This window comes from Filicampus tigris, chromosome 7 (assembly GCF_054856515.1).
Source record: "Filicampus tigris isolate MCC_2025a chromosome 7, RoL_Ftig_1.0, whole genome shotgun sequence".
Lineage (NCBI taxonomy): Eukaryota > Metazoa > Chordata > Actinopteri > Syngnathiformes > Syngnathidae > Filicampus > Filicampus tigris.
Window position 1 is genome coordinate 22,581,002 of NC_141223.1, and position 24,072 is coordinate 22,605,073.

At 41.2% G+C, this 24,072-nt stretch overlaps 1 protein-coding gene across 1 annotated transcript in view; it reads right to left on the reverse strand.

Moving 5' to 3' along the window:
- The window catches only part of dph1 (diphthamide biosynthesis 1), a 102,830-nt gene that overhangs the window by 25,480 nt on the left and 53,278 nt on the right, over nt 1-24,072 (reverse strand). Inside the window, exons 4-6 of the mRNA XM_086036102.1 lie at nt 22,719-22,840; nt 11,561-11,715; nt 5,960-6,081 (exon numbers count right to left, since the gene is read on the reverse strand). Coding sequence (XP_085892228.1) covers nt 5,960-6,081; nt 11,561-11,715; nt 22,719-22,840 — 399 coding nt within the window. The remainder of the gene's footprint in view (nt 1-5,959; nt 6,082-11,560; nt 11,716-22,718; nt 22,841-24,072) is intronic.

Consider the following 24,072-nt stretch of genomic DNA (forward strand, 5'->3'; position numbering starts at 1 on the left):
AGGAAAAGTTTCTCTGCCTCTTCTAAAGTAACCGCAGAAACGTTGGCCAGAACATTTACTATTAATCTGGGTGCCCAACTGAATTTTGGTTGAGAATAATTACTTAAATCATAAGAAACTGTTTATTATTAATACACTGTTTCAAGTGTAATACATTCCAATTAAGTGTTGATTTGGTTCCCTCTCTCACTCTACACCACAGTTGAATTTAGTTTATTTGGTTAGAGTAATTTGGTACAGTCAATAAAGTAGTTAAGGCATCCACCAAAATCCTAAAGTGAAATTCGCATACAGTCCTCTAAGCTCCAGCACACCGGTAGTTTAATTTGCAGTTTTGGGGTACAACCGCTGCCAAATAATATTCAGCTATTCAACTGAACAAGACACCCTCTCCATTCAAACTTCTGTCAAAAGTCTCAACTATAGTATATACCATATATATATACTATGAAAATTCACTACAGTGCACGATATGAAGCATAAAATAACCCCCAAGAAAATTTGCCCGGCGTCCACCCATCCAAGTAGATTTCAAATCTGTGGGAAACACTGATAAACATGGACATAGTTGTTAGTACCCTCCAATTAAGAAAAAGAAAAAATGTCAATTTTCACTGAAATTACATGAAACTGACAAAACTAATAATTGATGAAAAAAATGTACTAAAACTTAACTAATGAAAATGACTCTTTGCTCTATTTTTGTGGTCAAACCAAATTATTATTAAAAAGTGAATAAATAAAATAAAATAAACAACTGGCCTGGACAAAAATGATGGTGCCCGAAACTTGATATTTTGTTGCACAACCTTTTGAGGCAATCGCTGCATTCAAACAATTTCTTTAACTGTCAATGAGACTTCTGCACCTGTCAGCAGGTATTTTGGCCCACTCTTTATGAGCAGACTTCAGACAGTGTTGAGATTTCATTGTAACCTGTACTGATTCAAGACCCACTGTACCAGATGGAGCAAAGCAGCCCCAGAACATAACCGGACATCCTCCATGTTTCACAGCAAATCCAGTGTTCTTTTCTCTGGATACATGGCACGGACGGGCAAGGCTATGGGTACCCTCTGTTAATTTCCCCATTGTGGCACTAATAACCCATTAAAGCCTAAAGCGCCTGGCTCAACAGCTCCCCAAAACCTAAGGTCGTCTTTGGAATTACCCTTGAGAACCTGTTTTCCCAGAAATTCCACACCTACAAATTAATTAATATCTCAGCCCCTGTAGCAGACAGAAACATAATTCCAAAAGATTATGAGACCTTAGACGTGTGGCTTTCACACAGGCCAGAGTTTATTAATCTTTACTATTTCAATCGAAGATGTAAAAATAAAGTATCAGTGTAAGAGAAGCACTATTTTTAATTTTAAAAATCAAGTGGTCATTACCATCCTCTATTTTTTTTTACAAAGATATTGTCATTGTCTACAAACATATATCCTAACCATATATCATGTTCGACTGGTTCTACTGGTCCACAAGCGCATCGTCTATATCACTGCCGTTACTCATTTCAAAGCTCCCGCTATGCGTCCGCCATTATGACTCAAAAGAATTCAAGAACATCCTCTGCGGGCTCACGACACCGTCACGTGTATATTCTGATGCATTTCATTGGTTAAGAGAACAAAAAATGGATAAAAAAAGAAAGAAAATGACATATATGCTCTACAGGCTTTAAGGGTAGAAAGATGCAACAGCGCTCCAGGCTTTAAGGGTAGAAAGACGGTTATGCACTCCCATCCTTAATGGGATGGAGGTTATCTTATCTTACAGATAAAAAAAAACACTATCAGCACAAGAACATCATGCCAGCAAGATTGTGGCTTGTCAATATGCATTTCAACAAATTCCAATTTGATCAATTTCAAGTTCTTTCAGATGATTGCGGGTTTTCCTTGTACAAAGAAAAGGGTACCAATAATTTTGCCTGTGGCGTGTGTACAAAGAAAATAACACAGTACCTCCCGTGAAACATGGAGCAGGCTTGGTTATGTTCTAGGGTTTTAAATTTGCGCAGGATGCAATGAAATCTCAAGACTACCAAGGCAATCTGGACAAAATGTGCTGCCGAGAGTCAGAAACTTGTTCGCCATTGACTTGACATGAGTAATTGGTTCAAAATGTTTCACCACCAAAAACAATTTGGGTTTGTTGAGCTAATTTTCTGACATCACTCGTCAATATGTTTAGATACCTAATTGTCATAAAATCCTGGCTGAAACATCAGAATACTTGGAAGATACACACACATCCGAGTTGGTAAATAGCAAATTTCCTTGATGGACGTAGAAACTAAATTCATTTTTGTTATCAAAACAATCATGCGGCCTTTAGGACTTTGCCATATGTTGTCTGCATTTAATGGATGCGCAGATGTGAGGGTGAGAAGAAAAAGAGCTAGGCTGTGGGAACACTCGAGACCGCAGAGCGTACCAAATCTCAGACAAACCAATCGATTCTCCGTCTCATCACAGCCCAACGCACATCAAAGCAAACGCACATTGGATAAGTAAGTGAAGAGCCCTAACCCTTTCACTTTCTTTTTCCATCACACAAAGACGCGTGGGCGACAACATACTCGCGCACACGTGCTACGACACACACCTCTGTAGCTTTCCCCCGTGGGGCCTGGCTAATGCATATATTGTAGAGCCACGTTTGTCCTTGTCCCAACAGTATAATCTCATGCTCTAGGATGCTTTAAAGCAGGGATGTCAAACAAATTTTTGTCGCGGGCCAGATCGTAGTTATGGTGTCCCACGGAGGGCCGTAATAACCGTGGACCCATATAAACGTACGATCGCCTTATAATAGCACATATGCACAACAAATTGATGGATAACTACTACTTAAAATCAGAAGCCAGGAAGTAGTTTGTCCAACTATTTTTCAATGTATTTTAAAGGAGGGATTGGTAACAAAAAGCTTGCAATATCTCATATGTTGTGTTAACAGTGAAGACAATTTCAAAGAAACCTGTCAAGTCAAAACACATGATTTGCCTTCGCGGGCCACACAAAATGATGTTGCGGGCCGGATCTGGCCCCGGGCCTTGAGTTTGACACCTGTGCTTTAAAGGCAAAGTCAACCCCCAAAAATTCTATGCAATAATATGTTCCAGAGCTGGGCATCGACTAACCGTTACAGAGTTCCCTGCTGCATATTTAACTCATTTGATGCTTACATTGTTTTAAATCGTTTTTTATGATCCAATAGTACAGCCCCCAACATTGAGTTATCTCGAGAAATGTGTTTTTTGTGTGCATTTGATGCCCAACGCTCTGATACAATTAATCACAAAGTTTCTCGCTTGGGAAGCATTGTAATGACGTGCAATCGCCAGCAGATGTCACCAGTGTCATTTATCAGACCATTCCCAGTACTGTATTGCGTTAGACTGCAGGAAGTAGGAAGTAGCTGCCTATCGGGGGCGAGGGACAGAGGAACAATGCTGCCGATCGAAAAATGTATATACACAGGCAGCTGACTTTGGAACACATTCTTTTCAGTGTTAAAAGCTACAAAGAGTTTGCCATCAGTTGAATAAAATAACACGTCAGGGGTGGGTGGGGGTTTTGGCGGCACCCACGATCCAAAGGATTACACGATTCTTTAAGGAGTATTTCCCCCTTTGGATTGACTGGGCCAAACCAGAGGTAAGGGCTTTTTGGCAGTGACTTTTATCACTGGGTTTGTGCAAAAACAACTCTCACCATGTATTGGGGTGCTGAACAATATGATGTGAATCCTTTCCCCCAAAAAATATGCTTCTAAAGATCGAAGCGCGCACGCACACACATGAACGCGCCTGTATGTTGCACAATGTTCATACATTTTTTGCAAATTGTAAAAAGATACTTGAATATACATTGTTTTTGCCATCAAAGTTGCTTTTTTAGAATTGTTTTTTGTCTTTTTATTTGCATAAGAAAGTATTGTTTGTATTTCTGAGGTGTCATAAAAGCAAAAAATATTGGTGTCAAAGTTGGAAGTTTTACTTGAAATAAGTCTTTTCACAAAACCCTCGATTCCTCAATTTTTTTTTCCAGAAACAGGATTGTCAGTGAAACTTGCCTATGTTCTACTGCAGATTACTCAAGAATGACAAATGCTAGAAATAAACGTTTTTTCTTATGAAAGAAGAGAGTCTATTCTTTCTTTTGGTAGGTTCCATGTCTATATACTATAGTCATAAAACACAAGTCCGCTGATAGTGTAGTGGTACACACGCCTGAGTTGTGTGCGGGCAGCGTGGGATCGATTCCCGCTCAGTGACAGTGTCTATGTGTGCCCTGCGACTGGCTGGCGACCAGTTCGGGGTGTAGTCTGCCTTCGCCCATTGTCGGCTGGGATAGGCTCCAGCAACTCCCCGCGACCCTGTATAGGATAAGCGGTTTGGAAGATGACATGACATGACATAAAACACAATATTCTGTGGACCTTCAAAGATGGGTCAAAATCCTCAAAGGCTTAGCTGCGCTGCGAATGGCGGGCATTGAATGAGTTAACCGACCCCCGTGGTCCCAGTCGGTCTGAGTCAGCCAAAATAGACTTAACCTGTACCACGTCACACGCAGGTGACACACTCCTGACGCACGGCCGAGTAAGGAAAAATAAATAAATAAAAGTGTTCTGTACCTTGCTTGGTCCCACCAACATAATGACATGTGCCCCAGATTGTTTTTATTTCACTGATCACCACGCTGTTGTTTTTGTTTGATATTTTTTCTTGGTTTGTCGGCGTGTCTGCTCATGCAGCGCCTGCGTGCGACGTGAATATTACGTTCTCGACGCCGATTGGCTGTCGCTGACGAGGGATGGACTGGGACCATGTGGGTCGTTCAGATATGCAGACGGGAATTCAGTGATGACGCCCATCTCTGATATGTTCTATGCGCCTTAACTAGTCTAAACATGGCATTATGATTAATATTGTGTTTGTGGAATATAAGTTAAAGCGGAAGTCAACCCAAACATATTTTTTTCAAGAATATGTTCCCAGCAGGCCCACTAGTTGAAACACGGCATTCTGACTAATTTTGCGTTTGTGGAAATAAATTAAGCATTAAAATGCACTCGTTTTCAGCCATCTCTAGGGGCGGCCACTTTGTCTTCTGTCGACTGAAAATGACATCGCAACTGCTCACAATGACCAATCACGGTTGACCTGTTTTCTGAATCTGAGCCATGATTGGTCGTTGTGAGCAGTTGTGATGTCATGTTCAGTCGACAGAAGACAAAATGCAAGGCCAAAGATGGCTAAAAACGAGTGGATTAACACGTATCCCACAAATGCTATATTCATCAGAATGTCCTGTTTCAAGTCGTGGGCTTGCATAGAACATGTTCTTGAAAAAATATATATTTGCGTTGGCTTCTCCTTTAAGCACCAAAAGTCACCCATTTTTAGCCATCTCGGGGGGGCGGCCATTTTGTCACTTCTGTCGACTGAAAATGACATCACAGTTGCTCAGGGCAACAACCAATCGCGGCTCACCAGTTTTCTGAAGCTGGGCCATGATTGGTTGTTAACTGTTTTAAATTGTGTGGAAAAAAAGAAAAAATGTTGTGTCACCTTGTGTTTGTTAAAGGTAATTTATTTACAAGGTATAAAAAAAATGGAAAATTTGATGTGGGCCGGAGTGTTGCAGTCACAAGTGCTCATGTGCACTTTTCTGCCTCCATTGCAGTGTGCAGCATGATGTTATTTTTAGCTTAGCCTGCTTCTGGCCGCCCATAAAATAAAATAGGCAGGCAGTCATATCTACTTGACACAGCTTGCTATGACTGCTGTGATGTCGTGCTGATTATTCCTCGAGTAACAAGACCATAGTGATGGCGGCGGTAATAAGAAGAGTGTAGAAGAGTAATGCTATCTTTGGTTATGCAGATATATCTGCTGATGGATGGGGGTAAAAACTATGTGGAGGGGAAACAGATTTCTTACATTATGGCGTTGACGTTGCGGTCCAAGCGAGGAGAGGTGCAGCCCAAAATTTCTCCGGGCGACAGAGGTCGACATTGTGGCACCAGCACGTCGTACTCTGGCTTGAGGGCTGCACTCACAGCCTGCATAACACAAAGAAAAGAGAGAGATGAAATACTAAGGTTTTGTTTTGCTCAGCCTCGACCCTCGCGCCAATCTGCTCAGAAGAATTTGAAATGCTGAACATTTCATCGTTCACTGTCCTCCCCTGCAAAAGCATGCACAATAATGTTGTCGTGACTATGCGAGGCAATTGCTATTTCATTAGCGTGCATATCTCATTAATGCTATGCTCAGTTTTATGTTATGACATATTTGTCAAGTCGCTTCGCTTGCATTTGAATGAATTTTTCATTCACATTCCTTCGCACACGCCAGCGGGCTTTTATCATAGTTCATCGAAGCCCCTGATTGCCTTGTTTTGTGCACATATTTTGTCAAGTTTTTGCAGTTGACAAGCCCCCCCCCCAACCCTTTTCCTCTTGTACTCCAGTAAAAAAAAAAAAAATGCAAGCAAGAGGCAGAGGGAAGCCAAAAGCATGCAAAGTGGGATATGTATGCAAATTGTACAGGGGAATGAATGTCAGGATTAAAATAGGGCAGTGATGCAAAAGACGGAGAATGAGGTCAGAAAAGATTACACTGGAGATGTGATCATCATCTCTCGGTCATTAACAACGTAGCTCCTCTCCGTTACAGGGCTGCCAACTTGATTTGAAGCGTGGATGTGTCATGGAATAAATCGCCTCTTCTCAGGCGCTTTGACTGTACTGTATATTAATTGAGGCAATGTGAGGAGAGAACAAATTAGCTACAGCGCATGGAGGATGACGGATGAATTGAGCGATTAAAAGCTAATTTAAGGCAGTCAACAGGGAGTGAGGCTCAACTCCAAGCTTCTGCCGCCCATTCTGTGGGACCTCTTTGGCAGCCTACACTGCGCAAGTTGGAGGCGAAGTTCATACGGTGCAGCTGAATACAAACAGGGGCACACTAAGAAACATATGAAAAAAATGACCTAGATGGCAAAAGCCTGGTTTAACAGCAATTACATTAGAGAGACCTAATGAGTCTGTTCAAAGCATAAAATCAGAATTAGTTAAAGAGTAATAAAACAAAATCAATTCAATAGCTTCTGCCAGCAAGGAGGTGAGAAGGCTACAGAGTTCACGGCAGCCTTCAAATCCAAAATAACTTCTGACACATTTCTCAAACCCACAGTGCCGCTTTTTCATAAAATAGGAGAATATGCAGGAATATTTATGTGTGTCTATGCAGTGACGACACAAATACTTAATTGTATTAATGAAATGGAAAACATAATGATTGCATCATTGGTTTATGCCTCCTCTTACTAGTTTATCTTACACTGATTCATAAGGGAGGAGACTTTCTAAAAAGGCTTTGCTTTAGCGACATTAACATAAAAAGTGCCTAAGTAGATTGACTATTTTTGGTGGGAAATGCTTTACTCCTACTATTCCTTCAAGGTGTTCCTGTAATACTGGGGTGGCAAACCACTCCAAGGCAAAGAGCCACAAGTTTGACTGTGTTACTGCAAAGAGCCATAGCATAATTGGTACCTTGATTGTCGAATGTAATCCGTTCCATCACCTCGTTCAAACGAGCATTCCACGCATACCGTATTGCTAACTTTGTGTAAAACCAACATTTTCCCTCACAATGCTATCGTGGGCCGAAATTACATTTTCATCAGACAAACCTGCTGTAACAATATCAAGAGCTCATGGTTTGGTTTTATCACGGTATTGATGTTACAGTATGATATTTATTGCCATATTGTGTGTCACATACTGCAGTAAGCCTCACTGTATTTCTTATTTTTAGCATTTGAAATGGGATACTGTCTACTCACAGTGATTTCTTTGCTTATCAAGTCAGAAACACATTGTGAATAAAGGCAACAAGTACAGAAAAAGCCAACAATAAATAAAATGATCACCTTGTTTATTTCATTTTCTGTGCTTTACTAAGGTGCTTAAATTTGGAGGGCAATTTATCTCTGATGTGTTGAGGGGTGGAAGTCGGGCAAAGTGGAATTCTCAACCACGGACACTGCTCCACACCAGACCACCAGACGACGGCATGTTGTGGCGCCATTTCTTTTTTTTTCTTTTAATCGGAAGACAATGTACTGTAGCTCCGAGTGTACATGGATGGCTTTTTTTTTACATAGCTCCGCGGGAGAAATGTCATGTGTGCCAGTCAGCCAATTATCAGTGCATTTCTTCATAAGTGTCAAATTATCACGTGGGTTATGCAGCCTATCGGGTGCCTATATTGTGAATACAGGCGTTGTGAATACAGGGACCGGATTGGCCGCACAACACGAACCCGGAAGTGAGGTGCTGAAATGCCAACGTGGTCCCGGCCCGTCCCGCGTCTGTGACAGCCAATTGGCGTCGAGAACGGAATTTTTACGTCACATGCAGGCGCTGCACGAGCAGACACGCCGCCAAACGAAGAAAAAAATCAACCAAAACAACTCACACACACAGCATGGTGATCGGTGAAATAAAAACAATATGGGGCACGTGTCATCTGTAGGACCGCAAAGTACACAACACTCTTATTTTTTTCCTGACTCAGCCACGTGTCAGGAGTGCAGCACCTGCGTCTCATGTGGTATCGGTTAAGTCCATTCTCGACACCGTTTGGCTGACTCCAACCGACTGGGACCACGTGGGTCGATTAAATATGCAAGATGGGAACTCGGGGATGGCGGGACAATGCCCAGCTCTGCATTTTAAGAAGAACGGCTCATTATTTTGCAGCGAAACAAGAGCAGGACGATAGCAAGGAACTTTTACTGTGCCATTCCGTGCTCCCCGCTCCTCACCACATGCACAATAATGGGGTTGTCGACGCGCTGCGCCCAGCTAAGCTCATTTTCGAAAAGGGCTTCTGGAGCCCCATGAAACCGGCCAAAGAGCCGCATGCGGCTCGCGAGCCGCGGACCGGTCAGGCCTGCTGTAATATGTTGCTCACAAGAAGAATTGCATGAAGTAAGAATCTGCAGTATTAACCCATTAAGCCCGGGAGCGCATAACCGCGTTTCTACCACTAGAGCACTGTTGCGTCTTTCTACCTTTCAAACCGGGGTTAGCGGATACGTCACTGTCCTTTTTAATCCAATTCTCAGTCTCTTAGCCAACTCAATGCATCAGAATATACATGTGACAGTGTTGCGAGACCGCAGGGGATGTCGTAAAATTTTTTCAAGCCGTAGGTAGGCTAATGGCGGACGCCGTTGATCGCCGGGAGCTCCGATTAAAGTAAGTACCGGGAGTGATAGATAGACAACGTGAACGACCAGTGGAACCAGTCGAACGTGATATGATATGGTTTGTAGACAATTACGATATTGACGTCTTTGTAACAGAATAGAGGATGGTAATTACCACTCTATTTTTTTTTAAAATTAAAATATCGCTTCTCTTGCACTGACACGTTATTTTTACATCTTCAATTGAAACAGTAAATAATAATACATTCTGCCTGTGTGAAAGCCACATGTCTAAGCTCTTTATTTCTTTTGGAATTATGTTTCTGTCTGCTACATGGGCTGAGATATTAATCATTTTGTGTTTTTCAAGTGTTGAATTCTGGGAGAACTTCAGGTTTTCAAGGGTAATTCCGAAGGCGACCTTAGGTTTTGGGGAGCTGTTGAGTAAGGCGCTTTAGGCCTTAATGGGTTAATCCACTGAAGATTGTGCACTTTCTTACTTTTCTATCATCACATTGTGGACCAAGTACCATCATTTTTGTCCTTGTCTGTTTAATGAATTTGCTTTGAAAAAAGAATTGCGTTTCACAATTCAAAAGCAATGTCTGATTTTCATTGGTTATTTTTTTTAGTACTTTTGCCAGATTCAAGTTATTTCTGAGATGACTGGGTTTTTCTTTCATTAAACATTGTGAACCAACAAAGTTGACCACGTGTGTAAACCTTTAGGCCTAATCTTGCCTAAATCGGCTGCTGCAGAGATCAAGATTTAAGAGCTGGCTTGTGCATTTCAGTGTAAAGAGGTTTAGCTCAGGGCCTAAGGCAGCAGTAGTGTCTTATTAAATTACTTTTTCCTTTTCAACAATCCAGTTTATGTTTAATTGTTAAGAGCCTTGTTGGAATATAGTGTCTTCCCTGGATCAAGATTTCATTATGCAATACGCACATGCTTATTAGCCTCAAGACACTTCATTAGCATGATCTTTTAATTTAAGCAAATATTCAATTTTAGAAGTGTTTTCACGTTCTACCTGACACTACAAGTTAACAAACTGTTATGAAAAGTCAAAGTTAGCCATTGAAGTGCTCAAGCCACGATTAGACTAGCACACATTGTACGTTCAGGTTGTTGCCTTTAAATGTAGGTTCAGGAGGTGTCCAAACCAAATGAAAAAGAAAAAAAGTATGCGAATATGCAAATCCGCGGATGCCGAACTGTGAGTATGCCGGGGGTCGGCTGTATAACCTTTACAGGTAAACTTATTTTGACCTCAAAACTTGTCGAACTGTACAGTGTTTGAGTATTTTTTGCACAATTTCTGCAAAAGGTGTTTGATCTATGAAACAACAATGACAATACATATCCTGGTTCAATTCGAGTTGGTATTTTAATTCACGCAGACGTTCTCAGAGGGAAGTGGCCACCGAGCTTAGAGAGTGACAGTTGTCATCTGCAGGTTGAAACAGAGATGCTGAGAGACTGGACGAGTCACAGAAATGCATATAAGTGAACATTCTCAAAAATGTTCATGAATCAGATACCTCTTGTGATTTTTTTTTTCAAAGTTCATCTGTAAAGGTTAGAGTGCATTTTAGGGCCATCATGAAATGTCATATTATTTACAGAAAAGAGCTCAGTGTTAACAAAATCCAGCCAGCAAACAAAACTTCAAACTTGGCAGAAATTTCTCTTATTGGTGGCTGTCAATCATGCCTTGTTCCTGCATGACTAAATGACTTGAAATCATCCATGCTGCAAATTTAAGTACCGTCGTTCAAAACAAAATCTGGCTTTAAGCAGACTTATTTTGCAGTGTATGCCCAGCTAAAAGAGAGTGACACACCTACTATTAATAACAGAAATGGACTTTAAGAATGAAAATAAACAATTAGTTGGATGAATTAAGCCATTAAGGACGGGAGCACATAACCGCGTTTTCGAGGAGCAATAGTGCTTCACTTACATCTTCGATTGAAACAATAAAGATGAATAAACTCGGGCCTGTGTGAAAGCCACATCTAAGATCTCAAATTCTTTTGGAATTATGTTTCTATCTGCTACAGGGGCTGAGATGTGAATTATTTTGTAGGTGGCGAAAATGTCAGCTTTTCAAGGGTGACTCCAAAGACGACCGTACGTTTAAAGAGCTGTCTCACGAGGGGCTTCAGGCTTTAGTCGGTTAAGAAACTGTCTTCAAATGCCCATCGTCAATATGAAGCCATTCCACTTGCCAGTGGAGGCATAAAAAACAGGAAGCGATTCAAATCCTCCCACAACAAAAGCTGCATGTGATGCCATGCCAGTGTTCCATCACCTGCAGTGCAGCCACAAACTGAATGGTGCTGACGAGTGCCAGCGACTGTCCAGGCGGGAAGTTGAACTTGACTGTGTCCAGGAAGTGTGCGTTGTCCATCTGGATGTCCACAAACACGTAGAGCATCTTAATTCCGGCGGTGGAGTCGATGGGAACTGTGGAGACCAAGACAAAAAAAAAAGCGGATTAATAATTTAAGTGGTTGTGTCAGGTGAGCCTGTGGCACATGCACTATTAATGGCGCCTCAAACATGAGCGCATGGCACATGTTCATGAGTACATAGGCACCCTTGCGATACACAGTAGATGAAGTATGTGTGAAGCCGATGCAAGGGGCTTTATTATTTAGGTAAGGCAGAGATACACATGCGATTACTCTTGATGTAATTCATTTCACAGGCCATTTGGGAAGCAGCCGTGCCTTGAGGAGCTGCGTTAAAAATTTTCTTGGATGACTTCAATGCTGAACAAAGGCTGGAGTCCAAGAAAATGGAAGGAAGAACACTATCACCATTAGCACTGATCATCGCAATTATTCTTTTGCGCCACATTGAATTTGCAAATGCGGAGCAAAGAGGCGTTGTTGTTACGACAGAGCCAACGGCCCATTACGTTGCAAGTTGAATGAGCTGGTATTTAATGGACTAGATTAGTGTAAAACGGGAGAGGGATGAGAGCAAATTGTGACAAAGGGCAAAGAGGATCAGCAGACACTGAAGGGCTGTGTGATATGGATGATTACAGGAGGACTGAAAGCAGCTGGGATGGAAGCGAGGAAGGAGAAATTCTTATTAAAGAGAGTTGGAAAAGCACCAAGTTAAGTTTGGGAATTGAATGTAGAACATTTAAGATCATGTTTTTTTAATTTCCATAAGATATAAGTACTAGAAGAGTTATAAAGCAACTGTGTGTGTTTGAAGGTTGTTAGTTACTTGACAACAGAAGTGATTTATGGCATCCAATCTGAGCGCGAAAGGGATGGATTGGGAGTTGGGATATCTTGCACGAGTATCCCAGCACTTTAATATATCATGAGGGGAGGAGATGCGTGGTCTGAGAAGTTGAGTAGCATCTACAATCGAGCTTGCAGCTGTCAATTGTTTATGGGCACTCTCAAAAGGTAAAGGGCAAACAATCGATTTGCGTTGAAGTGAGGATGGCAGCCGGCTTTTAAGACGCTACAATTAGAGATGCAGTCAATGAGATGGACAGAACTCAGTGAACCCATCACTGCGGTTATTGGGGTTGTAAAATATACACGTTAACTTAATGATTTTCTGTGATTAACCAAACACCTCACCTTCAACTTGTCTTTTTTTAATATCTACCTTATGAGACCATTTGCAAGTTTCAATGACGTTATTCTATCGACATTGACGGGCAGACATTGCTTCTTAATTGGGGATTGCCAAACCAGATTACTTGGAGTCCATCAATTTCGGCATTATACAATTGGTAAATGGTAAATGGGCAGTCACTCATATAGAAAATTACCTTGGGTACTCAAAGCGCTTTACACTGTACCTCATCTACCTACTGATGATGCAGCATCAGGAGCAACTGGGGGTTAAGTATCTTGCTCAAGGATACTTCGACATGGTCACAAAGGGCCGGGGATCGATCCCACAACCTCGGAGTTGGGAAACGACCACTGAGCCATGCCGCCCCAATTGCGGTGATTACTTGTGTCTATCCATTCGTTTTCTATAGTGCTTCAAAAAGCGGACTATACTCTGGAATTGTGTTTTTGGAACAACTCACTAAAATGACTCTAGTCCTTGAGGACCACTCTCCTACACGTTTTAGTAGTTCTCTCCTCCAACACACCTGATTCACACAATCAGGATAATTATCAGCCTCCTGTCTATGACCTCCTGTTTTTGCAGGCAATAAACAAATGGGAAACTTGAAAAAAATATGACGGACTAAGCAGAGGCGGAAGTGGATTTTTGCCCGTCGTTGGAATCGTCTGTAACTTGACATTGATGCTTGTTTTGTTTGACGCAGGTAAGTTTGCTGCTTAATTCGTGTATTTTACATAAGGGATGTTTTTGGTCAGCTAATGGGTCCTAATTTACGTCAAGCATGTTGTTGGACAGCTAAGGTTGTAGAGTGCCACAAGAGTGCTATTTTTAGATCACAAGACCGCGTGACACGTGACATCACATTGTGAACTGGAAGGGAGGGGCAACATAGAAGCGCGCTCGCAGACGACTCCTGTTAGTGCTGCTTGTTTTCTGCCTTTTTATCTCAGAAAAAAACATGCAGAGTAAATACTGATGCTATGGAACTTGCATAAACAACTCCAGACACAATGAAGTCCACATATGATGGACGTATTCTTTATTCGTTTCCCAAAGTCAAAAACTCAGATGGGTCAACTTGTGCGGACGCCCAAAAGACCAGTTTAACGCCAGCAAGGTGAAGCCTTTCACCTTCATATGTAGTGAACATTTCATTGGGGGCCATGGTCCTACAGATGACAATCCTGATCGATTGCCTGCCACTGCCTGCGTCGAATTGATAAGATATTTCTATAATTTTCTTTCTTTTTTGTTTGATGTTTGGCACTACTCCTACTGCCTGATGACAATGAATGACGGGGAAAAATGTTAAAATCTCTCTGCCGCTGTTGTTTGGACCTGTCTTGTCAACCGCCTGTTTTTTTTAGCCTCACACATCAATCGTGATATACTGTGAGATGTATGAAAAGTTAACAGCAGGGGTTAGTAGAGTTTTTCAGGAGATTTGTAAATAATTACAAATTGATTTATAATCTGGACTATATTCTGCTACTGTGTCCAGCCATGCTCTTGAGTGCCTGTGTGGATGAGGAGCTCCAGTGAATTTCCCAAAATGTCCATACAGTCTTAGCATACAGTCTCCAAACACATAAATCAGTTTTGACTGACTGTGATGTCACTCTACGCGACGGAAGACCCAATGCGCCAGAGCCGAGTGCACCATTCGAAGTGCGGAGTGGTAAACAATGGAGCAAAATCTAACAAATTGAGAACAGCAATCCCTGGACAGAGGAGAAAACACATAAGCTTAAAGTGTGTGGGACAGGAATTTAACACATTTTAATATGTTGTATTAAACAATAAAATATCCATTACGCATTGAACGCTTTTTCGAATTGGTAGACATAAACAGAGTATTTAATGGATTTAGCGTTACACTTTCAATCACTTCCGGGTTTCGGTGTTCTCACTCCGAAATGGAGGGTCAGTGCTTATGAAGTAACGGAGAGACATGTCTGACTTGCTGGCTGGCGGCTGTGAAGTGCGCTCGTCGTGTTTTCTCTTCTGATTCGTTTCACTTGGATTATTCGCGACGCGACGTAGTGTTGCTGGCTTTTGTTTGAAGCGACAGGAGGAAGGCACGAGCCTGTTTCGGTTCCCCAAAGAAGCAGTTTTACAGGGAAAAGAGGGAGAGAGAGAGAGACGTCACTGCACCTGCTGGGCAGAAGCATTGCAGCGCAACGCAACTCAGCTGTATTTATAAAGCACTTTGATAACCATCGATCGAAAGCCATTCAGAAAAGAGGTAACAAATTGTATCTTGTAACATACACACACAGTCGTCCAGCCACCATCATCCAAGAGAGAACATATACAGTGCATTTAAGCAAATAACTGCTGATGCAAAATTGATAGAGACTCCTGTCTCACAGTCAATGAAAACAAACCAGTTTACAAAACTGAAGTGTACTAAACTGTTTTCACAAACTTAGTATTTCTGTATTGAAGGTTTTAACGGATTTGCGAAAAAGAATTAGCTCTCCACACCTGTATAGGGCCTGTATTTTATTTTGTAAATATTACTGCATTTCAACATCTTTGGTATTTGATATATTTGTTTTATTTTCTACTGTTAAGCAACAAAACACTAATTCAGTTCCTTTTCTCTGCGTATTTGCAGCCAACAATACTCATGATTTGTTTTTTTATGGTTTTTATTCAGAGCTACATTTATAAATGTTATCATTTAGTTATTTTAATAATCTAATTACATGATTACCATAATCTCAAACAATATAATTATGGTAATTAATTTTTTGTTCCAAATAATTGTATTTTCAGGAGTTGCCACAGAGTCTGAGATGGAGATGGACATACAGTGGTGACAGCTATGGACGATGAGTACATGCCCTCAGCTGGACTGTCCGACTCGGGTGCCGATAGGCCACCATTGGAACAGAGCTTCTAGAAAAGTCCAATCACAACATACAATGACAGTACTTGACAAAATCATGAGTAGTAAATTGCATGGATGTATAACACATTTGTAGTATTTGTAATTTAAAAATATGAAATTGTATTTATTTACATCAGTTTTATTCAATATACATGTATGTACAACAATACTTCATAAAAAAATACTCTTACTTGTGAATACAATTTCTATCACACAATGATAAGGGAAATGGTGATAAAACATGTCAGAAAATGGTTAACCTCTCTCTACTAGATTTTGAGTTGTTGTGTGGGCTTCATTCTTTGCTGTATGAAAATGTTTGTCTGCGTATCATACAGTTTTGTTGCTGATTGCAAGTAACTGCCCCGTTGATCATCACTGATGTCTGGTGATTCTTGTGCATACAAAAGGACACGTTCATTTACGCCACTGTACTTCGTCTGTCGAGCCGCAAGCAATTTCCTTTGAGCAGGCAAACTGCTGGAATCGTACTGAGCCAGAATCGATTCCTTGTTCTTCAAAGTCTCGTAGATTTTAGTTTCCAGTGTCTCCTGGATGTTTTTTACTTTGAGTCCAGCTTCACTTAATCGGATGCATTTCACTCTCTCTTCCACGGCCATTACCGTTCTTCTTGGTTTGGCCGCCATGAGCTACAGACGAAAATGTAAATGAATACATTTGAAATCTTTTGCAATTTCAGAAAAACACATGCCAAAGTAACTTACTTGTTGTCGTTTTTTTATCTGATAATGAAAATGAAATAATAATGAATAATAATAATGAATAAATAATGAAATGATAATGCGCGGTCAAAGTTTTTCCATAGTATCGAGTAGAAACTGCTTGAGTTTGCACTACTGCGGGCTTCGCTATGGCTTCCGGGTTCCGGATACAATACCGGAACTTCGTTGTAAGGAATCGATCGTTAATGTAATATAGTACTATAAAATTGAACGCATACGTTTTTTTTCCGAGTGAGGGAATTTCCGTTTGATCTGATGGTGGAGCGGTCAAAGTTTTTCCGTAGTATAGAGCGGGGACTGCTTGAGTTTGCGCTATTGCGGGCTTCGCTATTTGTTCCGGGTTCTGGATACCGGAACTGTCGTTGTGAGGAATTGATCGTGAATGTAATATAGGAGTAGACAATTTAATGCATACGTTATTTTTCCGGGTGAGGGAATTTCCGTTTGACAGAGGTCCGTAGGTGGGAATACTTACTGTATTATAGTGTCTTCAAAGAACACGCCGTCAGACGTAGGTTAATTATCAGGTTTTTATTAGTCCAACCGGCTACTGTGGGCCGCAGCCAACGCCAATTCAGTACGACAACCTTTCAGTCAAAAAAGTGCAATGGCTCTCCTCTTTGTCCTCCGCTCCTCTCGCTCGGATCCTCTCCCATCCAGCGAGCCGCGCGATGCATTCAACACAACTCGGCAAAACACAAATTGACCACAACGCAGATAACCCAATTTGTTACACTATTTCTGTAATATATTTCTTTGCATCTATGTTTGCCACCCCCTGGTTGTTGTGTTTGCTAAATAAAAAATAAAATAACAAAGATTACCACTACTTTTGCAAAGTTCGGTCGTTTAACGTGTCGACTGAAGAGGTCACGTCACTGTTCTGTGGCTTTCGGAATCGGATTGTGGTGAAAAGTTATTCGGAGTAAAACACGTTTTATTAAGAAATACTTCACATTATGTACATTTCATACAATCTTGCAGCCTGAGTGAAACACAAAATTGTTGCCAGTTTGGCAGGAGAAACGCAAACGTCCCGCTGATCTTGTTTCACAAGATGGGCAGCGGTTTCTTAGGTGGAAGTGACGTACGAGATGCCTCACAAAAGTAGCAGTAATGTACTTTATTTAATTTTTTATTTAGTAACTCAGAACACACAAACACAACAGCCAGGGGGGTGACAAACATAGAGGCAAAGAAATATATTACAGAAATATATATCATAACGCGTGTCATCAGCAGGCACGAAGGACCAATCTGGACATTTAAAAAATGTTCAATGAACATTCGATCAGTCCGGCCCTTGGCTTGTAGCTGATTTTTTTATTTGGCCCTCCGTCCATTTGACTTTGACACCCCTGGTGTAGTGGGTAGAACGTTCGCTCCGAACGTGCACCGCTGCTTTCTTCCTCTGTGTGTCACAGGTTCAAATACCGCTCTCTACCTTTATATTTTTATGTTTACAATTTCTTGCAGCCAGTCGGGGAGTTGTAGACGAGACTTTTGGTTTCAAGTGTTAATTGTAGAATTGAACAGGTATGCAATTGAACAGTTTCAATGTTGCTTGGGACAAATCTGCACACAGGAAAAACAAAATTACTGGACTGGCATTGCCCGAACAGCCACAGCTGGAATTGGGAGCCGGTTAATGTGGAAGCCAGTTGTACTGTAACACCGGTGTGAAATTCAACCGCTTAGCGAGAATGAAAATGGTCCATTTACGTGTCCTATTCTTATCACAGCAAACGCCAATAATGAAGTGTCTAAACTACAAGGATAATATGGCAGTCACCTCAGCGGGCCAGACCAAGAAAGAAATCGGCTATTAAGGGGCAACATGCAAGGGTCTTTTCAGAACTGGTGACTGGAACACATGAGGTGAGGAAACAATCCGACCCTATTCGCCAAGAACTACACAACCTCAGTCACTGAAGTGCTCAGCCTGCAGAATTACTGGCACAAGCATACAACTGATGATTGGTTTCAAATTTTGCAGAATTGTGGCTGAGTACAAGTTTGAATTCAAATGAATCACTGGGCTTTTAAAAAAACTGGACTATCAAAAATGAGTATGGGAATTGCTATAACTAGCAGAGAGCGATGGAGCTTTTTTAGGACTTTTTTTTCGTTTTTTCCGTTTTTATTCTTTCCAGTGGTAGTGTTTGTAATGCTTCTCTACATGTGCATTATGGTTGAGCTTGCTATAGATTTCCTCCTTTATTTCTTATTCTTTTTGAATGACTCACAAAGTAAATCCTAATTTTGTTTCTTGGAACAGCAACAACTTAAAATGTTAAGGTATGTTTTCTTAAAAGAAACTCACCTTTGGAGGAGGTTTCCCAGATGTGTATGGACCAAATACAGTATAGAGGCTCCAAAATTCTTCATAGAATTATAAGCCACTCTGAATTAAACCGACAATTTGCAGTTGCAAGGAATTTCAATTGCACATTGAACTCTGGTATAGATAGGTCAACATGTGCTGATCAATCACATAACAGGAGTACAATAGTTATAAACCAATTTATTAAAGAATTTGAATCTGAATGACAAATGGAGAAAGACGAACTGCAAGGTTAAGGGCATGCTCCTGTGACTCATCTTATCAAACGTAGTCACAAATCCACAATTTTCTAATGTCCTCATATGACATTCATTTTACGACCTGATCGTGACTCGAGATATTAAAAACGGTTATAGACTGATCCAAGTGGCATTTCCAACCAAAAATAGTTACTAGATGAAGAATTTGTGAGCTATATAGGAAGGCAGAAAGATAAATTCTTCCAATTCAATGCTGAGCTGACTTCTGTATGTATGAAGTGGTAGATTTTCAAAGCCTTTATTTGCAGACACATTATTGTGTGAAGGCGAAGGCCTTTCATCATTAGGGCCCGAGCAGCAACCGCTGCGAGGTCCCTATTGTTTTTGTAGAGATTATTATTATTATTATTAGGGCCGGAGCAGCGACCGCTGCTCTGATTTGACAGTGCCGCAAAGTCTGATTATTCAATGTGACACTAAATACAGTTTTAACTTGACTCAGATCATCCAAACTTCTCGTTCCAATTTGAGATTCATAACATTCGGCTCATTCAACTCACATTAAGCTTTTCAAAAAACCCCAAATTCCTACTTCCCACACATTCAAATCATTCACCCTGACAAAACCTACAAAAAATCAACTATTCACCATTCATTTCCATTGGTACATTCAATTGTTCACATTTACGACATTCCAATTTAAAATTCACAACATTCAGCTCATTCAACTCCCATTAAGCTTTTCAACCACACAAATTTCGTACATCCCACACATTAAAATCATTCACCCTTAAAAAAACGCACACAAATTCCATTCATTTCCATTGGCACATTCAATTTTCACACTTACACCATTCCAATTTCAAATTCACAACATTCAGCTCATTCAACTCACATTCAGCTTTTCAACACCCCCCAAATTCCTATTTCCCACACATTCAACGCATTTACCTTTAAAAACCCCACACAAATTCCACTATTCACCATTCATTTCCAATGGCACATTCAACTCTTCACATTTACACCATTCTAATTTCCACAAATTCAAGTCATTCAACTCACATTCAGCTTTTCAACACTCCCCAAATTTCTACTTCTTATTGTACGCATTCACCCTTAAAAAAAATAAAATAAAAAAATTAATAAATTAAAAAAAACACACAATTTCAACATTGATTTCCAGTGGACCAGTGTTATTGCACCTTGGTCGACCCAGTTGGGTGGCCATCTTGGGCAGGGACATTAGCTAGACTGGGGATACTCACCCCGAGGTCTCCCCAGTGCGGCAGCCATCTTGGGCAGGGACATTAGCTAGACTGGGGATACTCACCCCGGGTTCTCCCCAGCGCGGCGGCCATCTTGGGCAGGGACATTAGCTAGACTGGGGATACTCACCCCGAGGTCTCACCATTGCGGCGGCCATCTTGGGCAGGGACATTAGCTAGACTGGGGATACTAACCCAGAGGTCTCCCCAGTGCGGTGGCCATCTTGGGCAGGGACATTAGCTAGACAGGGAATACTCACCCAAAGGTCTCCCCAGTGCGGCGGCCATCTTGGGCAGGGATATTAGCTACACACCCATGATTCTCGCCACTCAGCCAGCCCCAGTAAGGCGGCCATCTTACAGTATTGGAACACCCAGAATTGTCATCCCCAGGTGTCCCTAATGAAACAGCCATGTTGTTCAAAAGTATTGAGACACCCAGAATTTTCTGGCATCAGAAATCGGTGCTTGAGGAATTGAAAACGCTATCGATGGCACAAAATCATGGACTTCCAATTGATTTGTACAAAACGATTTTGCTAATCCTGCAAGTTTTGTGAAGGGTAACAGAATCGAAATTTCGCATCTCTCTTTAATAGTGCATTAATCTACAAGTGAACAAGTGCAAAAATAGCTGGGTCAATAGCTGGAGGAGCTTCATGATGACAAAACACAGAAGATGACAGCGGCTTACAAAAGGAGAAATACGAGCGAGAACATGAAAGTAGAAGACAGTTCCTCTATGAGTCACAACAGCTTTTTGATCTCTCACAGGTGGCTGACATGATACGCATGTGACGTCTTCATGACTGAGTGGTGGGAAAGGTCGAGACAAAATACAAACAGGAATATTACACATATACACACACTAATACACAGCGGCTTTAGTTAAGGTGGAGGGAAAGCCCAAGCATACACCCAGGTCAAAGAAAGAACGACTTCACCAGAAGCAATGTGAGCTTTTTTGGAATGGCATGGCCAAGTAAATCCATTTGAAAGAGCAACCATCGCAAGTACAGAAAATATGCAATAGACTCCTTTCCCAAGAGACTGAGTCAATGCATGCACCTTGTCACTATATATGTTTTCAACAGAACTCTAGAGGTTATGGGTTGGAAAAATAAATCTTAATTGGTGCAGTATCTTAATAAGGGTGTATTCACTTATGATGTCTACTTTAGCAAACAATATCAAACTTTAAATCAAAGAAATATTGTCTGTTGTTGTGTTATCTCTCTGTAAACATACACCTGCATCAGTTACACATCATCTCACAAATGGAGCGCATCAAAATTCCGCTGACTATTTCTGGTATTTGGAAGAGGCAGTGATGTAGCAGAACGATCGATTTGGGTTTCCTCGCTTGTTCGGTAAAAGACAGCAAGCCGGACAGAGCGTGAAGGTCCAAGAGAAGGTGGAGGACACCACTAATGTATGTTCCTCATTGATCCGCTGGGTCAATGCCATGTCTCGGCTCCAAAAGGTCTGATGTGCCAGCCATACTGTCCTATAGTACCAATGTATGTTCCTGTTGATCAATACTTCTTTCAGTCAGCACTCAACCTTCTTGTAGATCGTTCCATTAGTATGTTAATGATGAGCATTGTAATGTTTCATCGATTGACTGTGTGAAATTGATTGCTGATTAATCTGTGTCGTAAAGCAAAATAGAATGCTGGGTTGCTTTCCTAACTCACGTGCTGGATTTTTTGCAGATCGGGTTACATTTACCCAAGATTTGGTTAATTATTTTGACCCAGCATATTTGGTTGAAGATTGGATTTGGGTGGGCTGAAGAGTTGAAACTGGTCGGCAATATTGGGCAGTTTTGTTGTTGAGATATGCTAAATTTGCAAAGTGTCTATGAATTACTATGGATTTTTACGTATTTTATTTTTGAGTCAAATGCTTAAGAGATTTAATTAATCTTAAGCATTTTCATCTAATATTCATCTAATCACCTGTTTCCTGAAGCTGACCCATGATAGGTCATTATCTGAGCCCTGAACAACTGTGATGTCATTTTCAGTCGACAGCAAGTGGCAAAATGGCCGCCCCGTGAGATGGACAAAAGCAGGTGGATCTTACTGCTTAACTCATATTCCGCAAACGCAATATGCATCTGAATGCCATGTTTCTACTGGGCCTGCATAGAACATATTCTTGTAAAAAAAAATGTTTGAGTCAACTTCCCCTTTAACTCAACTTTATCAGGTGACTGCGACAACCTGTTTGACTTGTGTAAAGAGGCACAGGCAGACGGATGCGTGCGGGTTGCTGCCTGGTGGTTGGGGACCGCAATTCCCGTGAGAAAGACGCATTACACAAAACACGAGCTCAGAACGTTCAGAAGCAGAGTCCCATAACCTCAAGGTCTCATAAACACAGTCAATACCAAAGACTCACCGAGACAACTGTGGCCATAGTGCACCATGAAGTCGGCTCCCAAGGCTCGGGCGGTGAAGTCGTCCAGGCAGCACGCCCCGTACGTTACATCCCCCATCACGATGGTATCTGCTTCTGTAAACCTGCCGCGAATGCACAAGTGAAAGCTAATTAGTTGAACCCCGCAGAACATATGCAGTCCCCTCTTGCCTGCCAACTGTTGTTCGAATTGATTCTTTGCGGCATGTGATAAGGAGAGAGTTGAATAGGATCGATGGCCATTCACTTACAAAAGGACAGAAATTACCAAATAGTATCTGACATCACTAGAGTCACAGTATATCAGGAGCATTTTTCTAGCAGGTGATGGTATGTGTGAGACAACCTGTCTGCTGATTAGAGTATACAAATCCACAACATCCAGCGAGGCTCTTGGGTAGTATTGCAATTTTATTCATTAACATTCTGCTCATCCATTCAAGTACCAATCAATAAAGTGCTTCCTCAATGTTAAACTTGAATGTATTATATCTTATGTTATGCTAGCCTATAGCATAGTAATTGATTAGTCAATCAATTAATTATCAGGTATTCTGTGTGTAATTCTTGCTGATTCACAACTTGAGGTCATGGAGGCGATATGAAAAGTATCAGAACCAAACCGGAGGCGCTGTTGATTCAAATATTTTGCAGGTTGCCGGTTAGCTATTTGTTACATTATATTTAAAATGATTAGTCTTTGTGGAAAACTTACTCGCATCTATAACTAATAGATGTTTAATTTGGAATAACAAAAAAATTCATTCATTGCTAATTTTCGACAGGCATATGTCATATTAATTGACTCCGTTATTGGAAGGTAGTTATTACAGGAAAAGGTAACGTGCTATTGTTTTCACAGTTTTACAGTGTTTGATTTCTTTTTCCACAACCCATTAACAGTTAAGAATGTTTGAAAAAAGTGAGAGGCGTCAGGGTCCGCCATTAATGGCGGGCCATTGGTCCCAGGCCACCAGATGACTGTTAAGCCACCTAAAGTTCATTGATGCTGACCCGACCGGGCCACAAGTCCGTCCATCCATCTACCCGTTTCCAAACCAGTACAACCTTCAAAAATAAATCTGATGAAATCAAAAGGTTTTTAAATTTCCAACATTCAAAATTTTTAGTTTTATCCACTTAAATGATCAATCATCTTTGTTCCTTTTACCCCCGCTGTGCACATATGATCATTAACCCACAACGCCACCCCCACCACCACCGTACATTCCTCTTGGCATTTTACAATGCAGTTACGTGAGTCCCGACACTAAAGAAACAAGACACATGGCGTGTGCATGTAAGCAATGTAGTTTGTAATGGGCTCTTAGTGAAT